General features: G+C 44.9%; 1 protein-coding gene and 1 long non-coding RNA gene across 5 annotated transcripts in view; both read right to left on the reverse strand.

Annotated features, from left to right (window-relative positions):
- The window catches only part of LOC309365326, a 49455-nt gene extending 36007 nt beyond the window's left edge, over nt 1-13448 (reverse strand). Inside the window, exon 1 of the long non-coding RNA XR_014166010.1 lies at nt 13259-13448. This is a non-coding gene — a long non-coding RNA (uncharacterized lncRNA). The remainder of the gene's footprint in view (nt 1-13258) is intronic.
- The window catches only part of LOC309364771 (uncharacterized protein), a 43313-nt gene that overhangs the window by 6936 nt on the left and 19317 nt on the right, over nt 1-17060 (reverse strand). For 2 of the 4 annotated variants that reach the window (XM_081902664.1, XM_081902663.1), the window contains exon 1: nt 5465-6830. Coding sequence is in view for 2 of the 4 variants with exons in the window: in XM_081902661.1 (XP_081758787.1) it covers nt 4660-4690 (31 nt within the window). In the remaining 2 variants the exon portion in view is untranslated. Of the gene's footprint in view, nt 1-4659; nt 4815-5464; nt 6831-17060 lie in introns of those variants that run through there. The other 2 variants (XM_081902661.1, XM_081902662.1) reach the window with 2 other exon arrangements.

Here is a 17060-nt window from a genome sequence, read left to right on the forward strand (position 1 = left end):
GGGGTTTGGGAACTTTTATCGGAAGTTCATCAAGAACTTTGCCCACTTGACGGCGCCCATCACCGACTGCCTCAGCAGCAAGAAGAAATTTGTTTGGACGGTAGAGGCGGATCGAGCCTTTGAAGAACTGAAAAGGGCTTTCGCCTCGGAAGAACAACTTCTGCATGTGGATTTACGAAAACCCATGAGAGTGGAAACCGATGCATCCGACCGGGCGGTAGGGGCGGTACTTCTTCAACCGGGGAGGAGTGCGTCGGAGTGGAGACCGTGTGCCTTCTTCTCGCGGAAGCTGAATAAATCCGAGAGGAATTACACGGTGTATGACAGGGAACTACTTGCCATTCACGAAGCATTCCGGAGGTGGAGACATTTATTAATTGGGGCACAACACAAGGTGCAAGTGTGCACCGACCACAAGAATTTAGAGTATTGGAGAACAGCTCGAGTGCTCAACCAACGACAAGTGAGATGGGCACAGGAATTCTCCAAATTCAACTTTGAAATTTGTTATGTGCCAGGCCCAGAAAACGTCAGGGCGGACGCGCTCTCACGCAAACCAGAGTATTGGGAAGGGGAGGGGGTGATCGAAGAGAGACATGTCATCCCTGAGGACCGCTGGGTGTGTGGGGCGGCGCTGGTGGGGCAACGAGAACTGGTAGAGGAAACGGAAAGTGATGAATATGCCCAGGATAAGCTCAGAGGTCTCAGGGGGGAGGGCGAGAGCCCCGGAGGTTTTGAGGAAAGAAATGGGGCATTGTATTACAAAGGGGCACTGTATATACCCGAAGGTGAATTGAGGGGGAGAGTACTCAAGCAGTTGCATGATAGCCCCACGGCGGGACATTTTGGACAACACAAGACCATGTGGTTGGTTACCAGGGAATTTTGGTGGCCTAAGGTGAGGGAAGATGTAAGGGAGTATGTAAGAGGGTGTGACCAATGTCAGCGAGCCAAAGGGGAAAGAAGGGCGCCGGCAGGGTTATTAGAACCATTACCCACACCAGAACGGCCTTGGGAAGCGGTATCAATAGATTTTATGACGGATCTGCCAAAGTCCAAGGGGAAAACAGCCATCATGGTAGTAGTAGACCTGTTAACTAAGATGTGCCACTTTGTAGCATGCTCACATGCAGTCACAGCGGAAGAAACAGCGAAGTTGTTTGTAGAACACATCTTTAGGTTGCACGGGGCTCCCTTGAGGGTGATCTCAGATCGCGGCAAACAATTTACTTCCAGGTTCTGGAGGAAGCTCATGAGCTTGCTGCACGTGGAAGTCAATTTTTCAACTGCCCGGCACCCTGAAACCAACGGGCAGGCGGAAAGAGCAAATGGCATTCTTCAACAATATCTGAGGTGTTATGTCAATGACAGAGAGAACGATTGGGTCGAAAAGTTGGCGTTGGCAGAATTTGCCTACAATAATGCGGAGAATGTGTCCACAGGGATGAGTCCCTTTTTGGCTAATTACGGGTGTCACCCCAGGGCATTTCCAGGGGAAGGAGGGGAGAGATGGAGCGTCCCAGCGGCTGAACATTTTGTAGAAGAGATGGAAGCGATCCATCATCAGCTCTAGCTCAACTTAGAAAGGGCTAAGGCACAATATAAGAAGCAGGCAGACAAGAACAGAAGGGAAGGTGAAACCATAAGGGTGGGGGATCAAGTGTGGTTGTCAACCCAAGGGTTGCCGTTCAAAGGGGGTTGTAAGAAATTGAGGCCCAGAAGATTGGGACCCTTTGAGGTCATTCAGCAGGTCAACCCGGTAGCTTTCAAACTCCGATTACCCAACCACATGAAATTGCACCCAGTGTTCCACAGGTCGTTACTGTCACCATACAGGGGGGGACGTGAAGGGGAGTACGTCAGGGGACCAGCCTTGGAAGAGAGGGAACGCCGCAACCATGTAGCGGAAATCCTCGATTCCAGGTGGAAGGGAAATCAGGTGGAGTATTTGGTGGCGTGGGAAGGGGAACCGGAGTCAGAAAACAGCTGGGTAAGTGCAGAGGAAGTCAATGACGAGGTTTTAACAGAAACGTTCCACCAAAGGTTCCCGAGGAAACCTCAGCCGATAGCAAGGTTTAGGAGGGAGTATTTCGGCACCACCGATGAGGAAGAGGAAATGGAAGGGTTCGCGGAGTCGGAGTTGGAAGAGGGAGTGGACTCCGATGACGAAGAGTACCGAGAGAGTAGGAACAGCAACAAGTGGAGGGAAGTGTTCGCGACGTCGGAAGATGAGGGAGGTTCTTTCAGGGGTTTTACCTCCTCACCGCCAGTAGGGGAGGAGACGGGAGGGGGTGAAGGGGGCCCTGGAGGGGAGGTGGATGTCAGGGAACTGCCATCTAAAGCGCCGGGGGCGCAAAGGCTCACTGAGGTTGAGAGAGGAGTAGCAGCGGAAGAGGGAACCAGTAGAGGGCGAGCAAGAACTCCAAGGGAAAGTGAGTCGGAGGGATGGCTCAGAGACGCTTCCAGCGAAAACAGTAGGGAGGTCTCAGGACCTCCTATAGGGACACCCACACCTCGCCGGAAACTGTCACGCCGAGAGGCCAGACGACGTGTTTCCGTTAAAGAGCTTTTATGTTGGAAACGATTCCGAAAGCAGCCACTTTCGGATTCTACTAGTGATTGACGCAGCCATGCTGGAGGGGCTCCGTCACAGGCAGAGGTTTGAAAACCTGATCAAACTCTGAGGGACTTGCATTTTACGCACAAGCAGCTCATCGTCCCATCACAAGATACACACATGGTTTACTGGGATTGTGAATGAACATGTCCTCTGCCTTCCATGCGGTGGGAGTGGGGGGGTTAAAAGTGGTGAGGAGACACACCCCCCGTCCTTTTGGGAAACAGGAGCTTTGGCCAGGAGTAAACAACTTAGATGGCAAGTTCACAAGAGAAGCACTTTGGAACACTGCTTGATCTTACTATGTGTTTGGACCTAGAGGACAACATACACGTTTACACCATGTGGTTCCTTAAAGAGGACACTTCTTTAAATTCAAAGGCCATTTCTACAAATTGGAAGTCTTCTGATGGCAGCCCTATATAGGGAAGTTTTCGATGTTTTAAAATTTTTGGTGTTTTTGTTGGAAGCCGCCCAGAGTGGCTGAGGCAACACAGTTTTTATTTATTTATTTATTTATTATTATTATTATTATTACTATTATTATTCCCTCCTAAGCACATCCTGCTATGCATGCTGGTCAGAGACTTTGTCCCAACCCCACCCCCTTGAACGCAAGAGGGCTTCCTATTTGTACTGCTGTTCTTTAAATTTCTATACTGCCCTTCCTCCAAAGATCACAGGGCAGCTTCCAATAATAATAATAATAATAATAATAATAATAATAATAATAATAATAATTTTATACCCCACCCTCCCCAGCCAAGGCCGGGCTCAGGGCGGCTTTCAAGCAATAATAAAAACAAGTTGAAGGATTACAACTTAAACACAAAATTAAAATACATTAGAATATTGAAAAATTAAAATATTAAAATGTAGCCTCATCGCAGGAAGAGAAAGGAAAAGGAAAAGAAAGAGGGGGAGGGAATCAATTTGGCACCAAGCCAAAGGCTAGGCGGAACAACTCTGTCTTACAGGCCCTGCGGAAAGAAATCAGATCCTGCAGGGCCCTGGTCTCATGAGGCAGAGCGTTCCACCAGGCCGGAGCCAGAGTTGAAAAGGCCCTGGCTCTGGTTGAAGCCAATCTAACTTCCTTAGGGCCCGGGACCACTAGGGTGTTGCTATTTATGGACCTTGAGGCTCTCCATGGAGCATACCGGGAGAGGCGGTCCCATGAGTACGAGGGTCCTAGGCTGTGAAGGGCTTTAAAGGTCAAAAGCAGCACCTTAAATCTGACCCTGTACTCCACCGGGAGCCAGTGCAGCTTGAAAAGCACTGGATGAATATGCTCCCATGGCAGAGACCGCATGAGGAGCCTTGCTGCAGCATTCTGCACCCGCTGGAGTTTCTGGGACAGCTTCAAGGGCAGCCCCGCGTAGAGCGAATTACAGTAGTCAAGCCTGGAGATGACTGTCACATGGATCACTGTGGCCAGGTCGGGGCGGGAAAGGTAAGGGACCAACTGCTTGATGCGGCGAAGGTGGAAAAATGTCACCTTGGCTGTTGCTGTAACCTGCGCCTCCCTGGAAAGGGAGGCGTCAAGGATTACACCCAAACTCTTAACGGAAGGCAATGGCACTAATTGGGCCCCCACAAGAGAAGGGAGTTGGTCCCTCATCCCCATGCCATCCCGACCCAGCCATAGGACCTCTGTCTTCGAAGAATTTAGTTTCAATCGGCTCCCACGAAACCATCCAGCCACAGCTTCCAAGCATCTGGTCAGTGTGTTCGGGGCAGAGTGGTGACAGCCCAGCCCAAAGCTCCGGATAATCTGGGCAAGGGGGCGCATAAAGATGTTTAAAAGCATTGGGGAGAGAATTGTGCCCTGTGGCACTCCACACACCAAGGAGTGGTGTGACGACATTTCCCTCCCTAGTGCCACCCTCTGTCCCCGACCAGAGATAAAAGAGCACAGCCAGTTACGGGCTATGCCCTGTATCCCCACGTCTGCGAGGCGGTGGTCCAGAAGATCATGATCGACCATGTCAAAGGCAAAGATAATGATCGACCATGACAAATCTAGAAGGATCACCAGTCCTGACCCGCCTCGATCCAGTTGTCTACGGAGATCATCTGTTAGGGCAACCAGAGCCGTCTCGGTCCCAAAACTAGGACGGAAACCGGACTGAAATGGATCTAAAGCCGATGTTTCCTCCAGAAACCAACCAAGCTGTTCGGCAACCGCTCTCTCAATTACCTTACCCAAGAGAAAAACCACAGAGATGCATAGCAGAGTAAGAAATAAAAACAACACCCCCCAACTCAGTTGTAAAGTCCATAGATTGTTTAATAAGCCAAACCCCTGGGAGAAGAGCAAGGCTTTCGCCTGTTGCCTAAAGATAAGGTCCTCCTCTGAGGGGTCTTCTGCTGGGGTATAGATACTAAATTTAAATTACAGTGGTACCTTGGGTTAAATACTTAATTCGTTCTGGAGGTCCGTTCTTAACGTGAAACTGTTCTTAACCTGAAGCACCACTTTAGCTAATGGGACCACCCGCCACCGCGCTGCTGCTGCGTGATTTCTGTTCTCATCCTGAAGCAAAGCTCTTAACCCGAGGTACTATTTCTGAGTTAGCAGAGTCTGTAACCTGAAGCGCATGTAACCCGAGGTAGCACTGTAATACTATTAAGGCGATCCTGGCCAGCAATGCCCACCCCTCTCCCCCCTCCTTCCCTGCAACTCCCTTTGTACCAGATCCATGCAGGAGGAAGCTTCTCCCCCCCCCCGGCCCCCTTAAGAAAACAGCTCCCTTTCCTCCCTTCTCTTCTTCCCTTCCCGGGCCTTCTCATCCTGGACCCCCTCGCAAAGCCCCTTCCCTCCTTCCCCGCCATTGGCTTTGCACTCACCCCACATCCTGGGCAGCAGGGGCGGGAATGGGAGCCCCCGCATGGGAGGCAGGGCGTGAGGGCGCTTAATTAGGAGGCTTAATTAGGAAGAAGCCCCCTCCTCCGCACAATGCAGCCCCCCTTCCCGCCTCCTCCCCTCCCTCCTTTGCCAGCTCCAATTTTATCTCTGCTGGTGAAGCCGGAAGTGGAGGCAACTCTGAGGAGGAAGGAGAAGTTTCTCCCCACGTTCAGCCTCTTGTCTGTTATTTGATAATTGGGGGAAGGAAAACCTTGTAGCACCCAACCAATGGGAAGAGGAGGGAGGGAACGTGTGCATAGGGAATATAAGATCATACTTTGCCCCAGCTGGACTGTGCCTGCTTTGGCTCCCAGCTCCTTCAAGAATATATCGTCCTCACTAAGGGCTTGCCGATCAGAAGGTTGGCTGTTCGAATCCCCGCGAAGGGGTGAGCTCCCATTGCTCTGTCTCTGCTCCTGCCAACCTAGCAGTTCGAAATCACATCAAACTGCAAGTAGATAAATAGGTACCTGTTGTAAATAAAATCTGCCCTTATTCCCTTATGGGGGTCACAAGAGCCCTTATAGAGTCCTTTGCCGGTTCTCCATCAGTTGGAGAAAATCAAAGAAGCCAACCAGAGAATATTGAGAAGCAAAGCAGCTAGTAAGCCTGATCTTTATTGAACTGTTGCAACAGGTTGCTCCCCTCACAGGCAGGAGAAAGGAGGAGGACCTCAGAACCAAGGTGTGCCTGCCCTTATATAGACCTTTTAAATTCCCTTCCCTGGAGCTCAAGACCACCCCTCCATACATCATACATACATCACAGAAGGGGTGTAACCTAAGAGAAACAAACATCACCACAAACATCATACCTACATCACAGAAAAGGCAGTCTACAACAGAAATTTGACTGTTGTTCCCAGGTTATCTGATAATGCCTTATCTGATTGCCTTTCCTGGTAGTCTGGCCATTTTTGAGACGGTGATTACCCAATTCCTGAGACAATGGGAAGGTTCCCTCACCCCCTCCCTCCTTGCAGAGAATATATTTGGTCAGTTTGGGAGTCAAAATGGTTTCAGGACGGTCTTCCTGTTCTGCTCCAGACACGTGGTCCACGTATCTATGTACGTGCTTAGCTGATACATTTATGAACTTATTATATATAAAAGACCTTTTATTTTATTACATAACGCTCCAGCGGGAAGGTAAAAAGCCTTTCCATGCGCTGCTTTGGTTCGCCAGAAGCGGCTTAGTCATGCTGGCCACGACCCAGAAAATGTACGCCGGCTCCCTCGGCCAATAAAGCGAGATGAGCGCCGCAACCCGAGTCGGCAACGACTTGACCTAATGGTCAGGGGTCCCTTTACCTTTATTATTGGTAGTAGATATAATAAAATACCTAGAAATGAGACCGGATAAAAAGGCATCAATGATCTTGGTGGATGCGGAAAAAGCATTTGATGTTTCAGGGGCATTCATGAAAAAAACTTTGGAAATGATGAGTTTGGGTGAGAAAATATGTAGTGGTATAAAAGCGATTTATAATTCCCAACAGGTCAGACTAATTATAAATGGTGAAACATCAGAAGCTTTTAACATCTCTAAGGGAACAAGACAGGGCTGCCCTCTTTCTCCTCTCCTCTTTAGCACACTTCTGGAAGGATATTTGAAAGTAATAAAAGAAGACCCTAGACTAGAAGGAATTAAAGTTGGACAAAGGGCCTAGAAGGTCAGAGCCTAAGCAGACAATCTAATAATTACAACAGAAAACCCTCTACAGCAGCAGTTCTCAACCTGTGGGTCCCCAGATGTTGTTGGACTACAACTCCCATCATCCCTGAGCTCTGGTCTTGCTAGCTAGGGGTGATGGGAGTTGTAGTTCAGCAACATCTGGGGGCCCACAGGTTGAGAAAGGCTGCTCTAGAGAGTACTATACACTGGTACCTCGGGTTACATACGCTTCAGGTTACATAAGTGTCAGGTTACAGACTCCGCTAACCCAGAAATAGTACCTTGGGTTAAGAACTTCACTTCAGGATGAGAACAGAACTCGTGTTCCGGCGGCGGGGCAGCAGCAGGAGCCCCCATTAGCTAAAGTGGTGCTTCAGGTTAAGAACAGTTTCAGGTTAAGAACAGACCTCCGGAACAAATTAAATACTTAACCCGAGGTACCACTGTAGTAATATTGGAAAAAACAAGACCAAGTATAAAATACAAAATACTTACAGACTTAAAAGAAAGGGGAGGCTTTTCCCTTCCAGATCTCAAAATTTACTATGAAGCAGCTTGTCTTACTTGGATTCAGGATTGGATTAAATTGGAGAAAGAAGAGGCAATAGAACTGGAAGGACATGACAACAGATTTGCTTGGCATGCATATTTGTGGTATCGGAAAACAAAAGCACACAAAGGATTCCACAATCCTCTAATAAGAAAGTCTTTAATAAAGATATGGTGAAAATACAAAGATTTATTGGAACCCCAAACTCCGTGGTGGCAATCACCCATTGAAGCATTATCACTTAATACGCCAACAATGAAAGGAATACGGCCAACATACAGCGAATTACTAATAGAACAAGAAGGAAAGTTAAAATTGAAAGACTATGATGAGATAAAGGAATGTTTAGTGATGGTGATGGATATTTGCTGTAAGAAAGAAAATCAGTAAAAAATATTATAATAAAAGGAAAGGAAAGGAAAAAGAAAGGCGTTTGGACAATTATCATGATTCAAAATTAATAAAGAAAAAACAAAACTCCTGGTAAAGTAATTAGATATACAAGAAAAAGTAAACTTAGAAATAGAAACAGGACGTAAAATTACTAACAGAGCAAAGTATTTCGGAATTTGGATAACCATGAGAAACATTAATTTATAGAAAGACATTTATATTAAGGTATGGAACAAAATTAGGAAAGACTTAGAAATCTGGAGTAAATTAAAACTCACGTTGTGGGGAAGAATTTCTACAATCAAGATGGTAGTTTTACCAAAAATGCAGTTCCTTTTTCAATCAATTCCGGTTCTTAATGGCTTAAAATGTTTTAAAGAATGGCACAGGTATTTGGTGAAATACCTTTGGCAGGGCAAAAAAACCAGAATTAAATTTAAATTATTAACAGAAACCAAAAACAAACGAGGGTTTGGAATGCCAAATTTTAGGATCTACTATGAAGCTGCCTGCCTGGTCTGGCTCAAGGAATGTGTGATCTTGAAGAATACTAAATTATTGGATATTGAGGGCTGGGATAATATAGTGGGGTGGTACGGCTACCTGGGTTATAATAAAGCAAAAAATCCACAAGGGATTCCTAAATCACATTATTAGGAAAGCCTTATATGAAATTTGGGAAAGGAACAAAAAATTATTAGAACCAAAAACCCCATGGTGGTTGTCACCAATGGAGGCAGAGGCAGTAAAAAGAAAAAATATGGATTCAAATTGGTTGACGTATAAAGATCTTTTATAGGAAGTACCGTATTCTTTGCTCCATAGGACACACTTTTTTTCTCCTAAAAAGTAAGGGGAAATTTCTGTGCGTCATATGGAGCAAATGCTTTAGAGGAAGTAAATAATAGATTACAAATGGGAAAAAATATGAAACAATAAGACATACAGGAATAGGCTGGTTTCAATACCATCAATTAAATGCAGTTTTTGAGGAAGACAAGAAAGTAAATGGATTTGATACAAAATGATTTGAAATATACAAAGAATTGATTATAAATGATAAAAATTTATCCAAAATGTATAAACCATTAGTAAATTGGCACTTAAGAGACAAAGAGGTTAAAGATGTCATGGTCAAATGGGCACAATATTTCGGTCATACAATTGATTTAGAAAAATGGGAAAACTTATGGAAAAGAGACATAAGATTTACAGCATGTTATACAATAAAATATTTTTTTTAAAAAAATGATGTACAGATGGTATATTAAACCCTCGAAATTGGCTAAAATGTACCAAAACACCAGTGGAAAGTGTTGGAGGTGCAAACTTAAAGAAGAGAATTTCTTCCATATGTGGTGGACGTGCCCTAAAATTAAATAATTTTGGGATACCCCTAATGAAGAATTAAATAAAATGTTAAGACATACTTTTCCCCAAAAACCAGAAATGTTTTTTTGGGGCTATTAACAACAGACATCCCAAGAGAAACCAAAAGAATATTTTTGTATGCAGTAATGGCCAGGATAGTAATTGCCAAAAATTGGTAAAGTAACATAACACCAACAAAAGAAGGAAGAGTTCTTAAATTGTCAGATTTCCAGATTCTTACTTGATTAGTTTAGAATAAAAATCTCACAGGTAATTAGAATAATTCTCCAAAAAAAATCAATCATTACAGACAACCAGTGATATGAAGAATAAAGAGCCACATGGAGTTACCGTATTTTTCGCTCTATAACACGCACCGGACCATAACACGCACGTAGTTTTTAGAGGAGGAAAACCAGAAAAAAATATTCTAAACGAAATAGTGGATATATGATTTTTGTGGTTCATGCTGTGGCCACAGACATGTGATCTGACAGTGAGTTTGGAGTAGCCCAATGCAAAAATCCTGAGGATCCATGTGGATCCATGCTTTGTAACCACAGAGGAGGGAAGGAAGGGGAACCATGGATCCTCTGCTCACAACTGCAGCAGATCCCCCCCGCCACCCGCAGGCATTCGCTCCATAACACGCACAGACATTTCCCCTTACTTTCTAGGAGGAAAAAAGTGAGTGTTATGGTGCAAAAAATACGGTAATTAGAAGTCATTCCCCCCCTTTCTTTTTCTTCTTTTTGGGGGAGGATATAATGTTTTGTATTTTTGATTGCATATTATGTTTAGATCCTTGTAATTTTGTTTTGGCATTTTCTTCTCTTTTCTATTGTTTGTTCATTTTATTCAATGCTTGTTTGTGTGATATAGAAGTATAAATGAATAAAAAAGGGTCACCAAATAGCATGGCCCCCCATTTTAGTTTGAGGACTATCCCTGCCTCCGGGTCTGGTGTCATTTGGATGGATATTGAAATCAGCAAGGGAGACCCACATGACCCGAAGGTGCTGCTATGCAATGCCAGGTCAATGATTCATAAGACCACCGCCATCCATGACTTGATCGTGGATGGAGTACTTGACCTGGCATGTGTAACAGAGACTTGGTGGGATGAAGCAGGTGGACCTGTCCTTGCCGCTGCTTGTCCACCAGGTTTCTCTTACGCACAGCAACCCAGGTCATGTGGGCAGGGAGGGGGTGTGATTTGCAGTGATTTGTAGGAAGTCATTAATTTGCACCAGGCGTCCTATTGGGAAGACCCAGTTCTCTGAGTGCATGTTCTTGAAGTTGGACAATAGGGGCAGTACAGGATTCCTTTTGGTGTACCAACCACACCGCTGCACCAAGGATTCCCTGCCCAAGCTGCTTCAGGTCGTGGCAGATGTTCTCCTGGAGACACTTAATTTGGTTGTCCTGGGGGATTTTAACATTCACGCCGACACAACCTTACAAGGGGCCGATTGGGACTTTGTGGAAAGCATGGCCTCCATGGGCTGTCCCTAAATAAGTTTGGCCCAACTTATAGTTGCAGAAATGCCTTACACCTATTTTTTCTCCATGGATGCTGGTGATCTGACACTAAGTAAAAGCGAAACTAAATAAGTGCCATGTTCAGATCACTTCCTGGTGCAACTGGACTTCTCCACAACCCTTCCCCTCTGCAGGGACGCGGGACCAATTTGGATGGTCCGCCACCGCCACTTAATGGATCCAAATGGTTTCCAGAGAGTGGCAGGGGATGTTTTATCCCATGTTGACGGCCTTTCAGCTGATTTCCTGGTGGCCCGCTGGAATGTGGAGTTAACCAGGGCTATTGAGTATCTGGCTCCAAAAATCCCACTCCGATTGCATGGAGACCGGACAGCCCCAAAGTTTTCCAAGGATCTGAGGGCAACGAGACGGCTAGAACGCCAGTGGCAGAAACCTCATTCTGAATCTGACCGTACACGGGTTAGAGCTCAACATTGAGCCTACCAAATGGCGATAGTGAAGGTGAAGAAAACCTTCTTCACCCCCTCTATTGCATCTGCAGAAAACAGCAGGAGTCTCTTTCGGGTGGTTAGCAATTTAATGGAACCATCTCTCCAATGGCGCCCGGTACAGGCCACATGATCTCCTGAAATGATTTTGCAAAGTTTTTTGCAGATAAAGTCACTCAGATTCAGAGAGGTAAGACTCCCCCATGGGAGCAGGGCGGGGGCTGGTGAGTGCTAGAGTCCTGTCTAGTAAAGTTGTTATGTCCGAGGATGTGAACAGGCTGCTTAGATGAGTGAAACCAATCACCTGTCTCCTTGATCCTTGCCCATCCTGGCTCATAAAATCTAGCCGGGAAGGGCTGGGCGATGGGCTCCATGGGGTGGTGAATGCTTCTCTCTGTGAGGGAGCCTTCCCAGACACACTGAAAGAGGCAGTTACAGTGGTACCTCAGGTTAAGAACTTAATTCGTTCTGGAGATCTGTTCTTAATGTGAAACTGTTCTTCACCTGAAGCACCACTTTAGCTAATCGGGCCTCCTGCTGCCGCTGTACAATTTCTGTTCTCATCCTGAAGCAAAGTTCTTAACCCAAGGTAATATTTCTGGGTTAGTGAAGTCTGTAACCTGAAGCGTATGTAACCCAAGGCACCACTGTATTAAACTGCTTCTTAAAAAAATATCTTTAGACCCAGCCAATACGGCCAACTATCGCCCAGTCTCAAATCTTCCATTCTTTGGCAAGGTGATTGAGTGGGTGGTTGCTGAACAACTCCAGGGACGCCTGGAAGATGTGGAGCATTTGGATCCCTTCCAGTTGGGATTCAGGCCTCATCATGGCACTGAAACTGACCTGGACACGATGATTTCCAGCGGGCTAGGGACAAAGGTGAGAGCTATTTCCTAGATCTGCTGGATCTTTCAGAGGCTTTTGACACCATTGGCCATAACATCCTTCTGGACCAACTAGAGGGGCTGGGAGCTGGAGGAACTGTAATACACTGGGCCGTGTTCAGAAAGTGGTGTTGGGGGTTAAGTGTTCAGACCCGAGTTCTCACTTGTGGGGTGCCTCAGGGTTCCGTCCTCTCCCCATGCTTTTCAGATTTCTACATGAAGCCGCTGGGAGAGATCAGGGGGTTTGGGCTGGATGTTCATCAGTATGCGGATACCCAGCTCTACTTCTCTTTCAAATCAGAACCAGTGAAGATGATGAAGGTCCTGTGTGAGTGTCTGGAGGCGGTTGGAGGATGGATGGCAGCTAACATATTAAAGTTGAATGCTGACAAGGTAGATGTCCTGTTTTTGGGAGACAGGAGGCAGGGAGGTGTGGAGAACTCCCTGGTCCTGAATGGGGTAACTGTGCCCCCAAAGGACCAGGTGCACAGCCTGGCGGTCATGTTGGATTTGCAGCTGTCAATGGAAGCACAGGTCAATTCTGTGTCCAGGGCAGCTGTTTACCAGCTCAATCTGGTACGCAGGCTAAGACCCTATCTGCCCTCAGACTGTCTTGCCAGAGTAGTGTATGCTCCAGTTATCTCCTGTTTGGACTACTGCAATGCGCTCTACATGGGGCTACCTTTGTAAGTAGTCTGGAAACTGCAACTAATCCAGAATGCAGCAGCTAGACTAGTGACGGGGTGCAGCCGCCAAGACCACATAACACTGGTATTGAAAAACCAACATAGGCTCCCATTGCATTTCTGAGCACAAATCAAAGTGTTGGTGCTGACCTTTAAAGTGCTAAACGGCCTCGATCCTGTATACCTGAAGTAGAGTCTCCACCCCCATCGTTCTGCCTGGACATGGAGGTCCAGCACCAAGAGCCTGCTGGCGGTTGCCTCACTGTGAGAAGTGAAGTTACAGGGAACCAGGCAGAAGGCCTTCTCGGTAGTGGTGCCCTCCCTGTGGAATACCCTCCCACCAGATGTCAAAGGAAAAAACAGCCACCAGACTTTAAAAGTTACAGACAGGTAGCTGTGTTGGTATCTGAAGAAGTGTGCATGCACACGAAAGCTCATACCAAGAACTGACTTAGTTGGTCTTTAAGGTGCTACTGGAAGGGTATCTGAAGAAGTGTGCATGCACACGAAAGCTCATACCAAGAACTGACTTAGTTGGTCTTTAAGGTGCTACTGTAAGGGGTATCTGAAGAAGTGTGCATGCACACGAAAGCTCATACCAAGAACTGACTTAGTTGGTCTTTAAGGTGCTACTGGAAGGATTTTTTTTTTGTTGTTCAGACTTTAAAAGACATCTAAAGGCTGCCCTGTTTAGGGAAGCTTTTAATATCTGAAGGACTATTGTATTTCAATATTTTGTTGGAAGCCACCCAGGCTTTCACCCAGGAGAAAGCCAGCCAGATCGGTGTGGCATAAATTATATTATTGTTATTATTGTTGCTGTTGCTGTTGCTATTATTATTATTATTATTGAAAACAAACACTGCCAAATTCCTTTCTGTACATCCAGAGACTTGACAGTAATCTTCACTTCCCAGAAATGTGCTAAAACCTGAGTGGAAAACTCCATACATTTATATGGTTTCCCGCCTGTGTGAATTTTCTTATGGATAGTAAGGTCTTCACTCCCTCTGAAGCTCTTTCCACGTTTCATAAATCTGGTTTTCCCCATGTGAATCAGCGGATGTTTCCTAAGGTTCCATATTGACTTAAGCTTCTCCCCTGTGGGAGTTCGCCAATGTAATGTAAGTTTATCCTTCCTGTTGAAGCTCTTCCCACATTCAATACGTTCCAATGGTTTCTCCCCTGTATGAGTTAGTTGGTGTATTCTAAGTGCTCTACTTTTGCTGCAGCTCCTTCCACATGCCATACATTAAAATGGTTTCTTCCCCATGTGTTAGTTGGTGTCTTATAAGGTGTTTATATGGATGGAAGCTCTTTCCATATTCAGTACATTTAAATGGTTTCTCCCGTGTGAGTTCGTTGATGTTTCCTAAGGTGTCCATTTTGACTGAAGCTTTTTACACATTCAATACATTAAAATGGTTTCTCCCCCGTGTGAGTTCGTTGATGTTTTCTAAGGTCTCCACTTCCACTGAAGCTCTTTCCACATTCAGTACATTTAAATGGTTTCTCCCCCGTGTGAGTTCGTTGGTGTCTTCTAAGTGTTCCATCGTGACTGAAGCTATTTCCACATTCCATACATTTAAATGGTTTCTCCCCCGTGTGAGTTCGTTGGTGTCTTCTAAGTGTTCCATTGTGACTGAAGCTATTTCCACATTCCATACATTTAAATGGTTTCTCCCCCGTGTGAGTTCGTTGGTGTATTCTAAGTGTTCCATTTTCACTGAAGTTCTTTCCACATTCCATACATTTAAATGGTTTCTCCCCCGTGTGAGTTCGTTGGTGTACTCTAAGTGTTCCATTTTCACTGAAGCTCTTTCCACATTCAATACATTCAAATGGTTTCTCCCCCATGTGAGTTCGTTGGTGTTTTCTAAGGTGTCCATATTGACTGAAGCACTTTCCACATTCAATACATTTAAATGGTTTCTCTCCCGTGTGAGTTTGTTGATGTAGTCTAAGGTTTCCACTATCATTGAAGCTCTTTCCACATTCAATACATTCAAATGGTTTCTCCCCTGTGTGAGTTCGTTGATGTCTTCTAAGTGTTCCATTTCGACTGAAGCTCTTTCCACATTCAATACATTCAAATGGTGTCTCCCCTATGTGAGTTTGTTGGTGTATTCTAAGTGTTCCATTTTGACTGAAGCTCTTTCCACATTCAATACATTTAAATGGTTTCTCCCCCGTGTGAGTTCGTTGATGTTTTCTAAGTTTTCCATTTTGACTGAAGCACTTTCCACATTCAATACATTTAAATGGTTTCTCCCCCGTGTGAGTTTGTTGATGTTGTCTAAGGTTTCCACTATCATTGAAGCTCTTTCCACATTCAATACATTCAAATGGTTTCTCCCCTGTGTGAATTCGTTGATGTCTTCTAAGGTGTTCACTTCTACTGAAGCACTTTCCACATTCAATACATTCAAATGGTTTCTCCCCTGTGTGAATTCGTTGATGTGTCCTCAGTCTTCCACTGTGACTAAAGAACATCCCACATTCCATGCATTTAAACTGTTTCTTTGTTCTTCCCAATGAATTCACAGATGGCTCCATAGAATTCTGGCCATCGTCTTCCTCACCTGTTTGGGAGTGGGGGAGGGGGAAGAGAATCCTGTTAAGACTTTCAGGAAAGACAAGAAAGGAACTGAACACATTTCAATCCCAGTATGCACCTTCTCTTATTTTAACACCGTCTCCTTTCTCCACTGTCCTCTCTATGTTCCAAACTTTTAGGAATGCAGGTGAGATAATGGCAAGAAAAACACATGATTCACACTTAATAACTCGATTCACACTTAATAAACTGCATTATTTTATAATCGAAGGTGGAATTGGCTTCTTAGACACATCCCTGTATTTCTCTTTTTCCAGGGAGGAAATGATCACAGGCTCAAGTAGCACTCTCTCCTATGACTAAGAAGTAAAACTTTTTGTTACTATGCCACATGTAACTGTTAAAATATTGCAATATATTAGAACAGGCACCCCCAAACTTGGCCCTCCAGATGTTTTGGGACTACAATTCCCATCATCCCTGACCACTGATCCTGTTAGCTATGGATGATGGGAGTTGTAGTCCCAAAAACATCTTGAAGGCCAAGTTTGGGGATGCCTGTATTAGAATATAAGAGGAGCCTGCTCATTTGGGCAAAGGCCCACGTAGTCCAGCATCCTGTTCTCACAGTTGTCAACTAAATGCCTCCGGGAAACTAGCAAGCAGGATTTGAGTACAAGAACCCCCTGCCTTCCTCTGCTTTCAGTCTAATCCTCTTTTTCAAGCTATCCAAGTTGTTGGCCATCACTCCTGTAGGATGGAAGTCCATAGAAGTCCATTTAGAGTATTGCTCATATCTTGGGCAATAGAATGAAAGGTGTTTTAGCAGAAAAAATTCATGACAAGCAGGCCTGCTTTCTACCAGGACGTCAGATGAAGGAATATAATTGATATTATTGAATATTTGGAAGTAAGAAATGAGAAAAAAGCGGTCTTAATGTTTATTGATGCTGAAAAGGCTTTTGATAATGTTTCATGGGCTTTTATGAAAAAGATAAAAGAAAAAATGAATTTTGGGGAAGCATTTGGGAGAGGAATTGATGCAATTTATTTTTACCAACAGTCTATGCTGATTGTTAATAAGGTTATAAAAGAAAAGTGTAAAATAACGAAAGGGACAAGACAAGGATATCCCCTATCACCATTATTATTTATTTTGGTATTAGAGGCCCTGGTGAGAGAGAAAAAGTGGAGAAATTAATTACAGGAATAACAATAGAAAATAAAGCATATAAATTAAAAGCTTCTACAGTTCACCTTGTAATTACAGTAAAGGATCCCATAAATACTCCACCAAAGGTAGTAAAAAAAGATACAGGACTTCGGGCAGGCCGGAGGCTTTAAAGTAAACAAGAATAAGACTACGTTTTTGGTAAAAAGCACAATGGAGCAAGGGCAAAAGGAATTACAACAGAAAACAGAGTTAGTT

The sequence above is a fragment of the Podarcis melisellensis genome (genome assembly GCF_964234715.1).
Source record: "Podarcis melisellensis genome assembly, chromosome: 2".
Taxonomy (NCBI): domain Eukaryota; kingdom Metazoa; phylum Chordata; class Lepidosauria; order Squamata; family Lacertidae; genus Podarcis; species Podarcis melisellensis.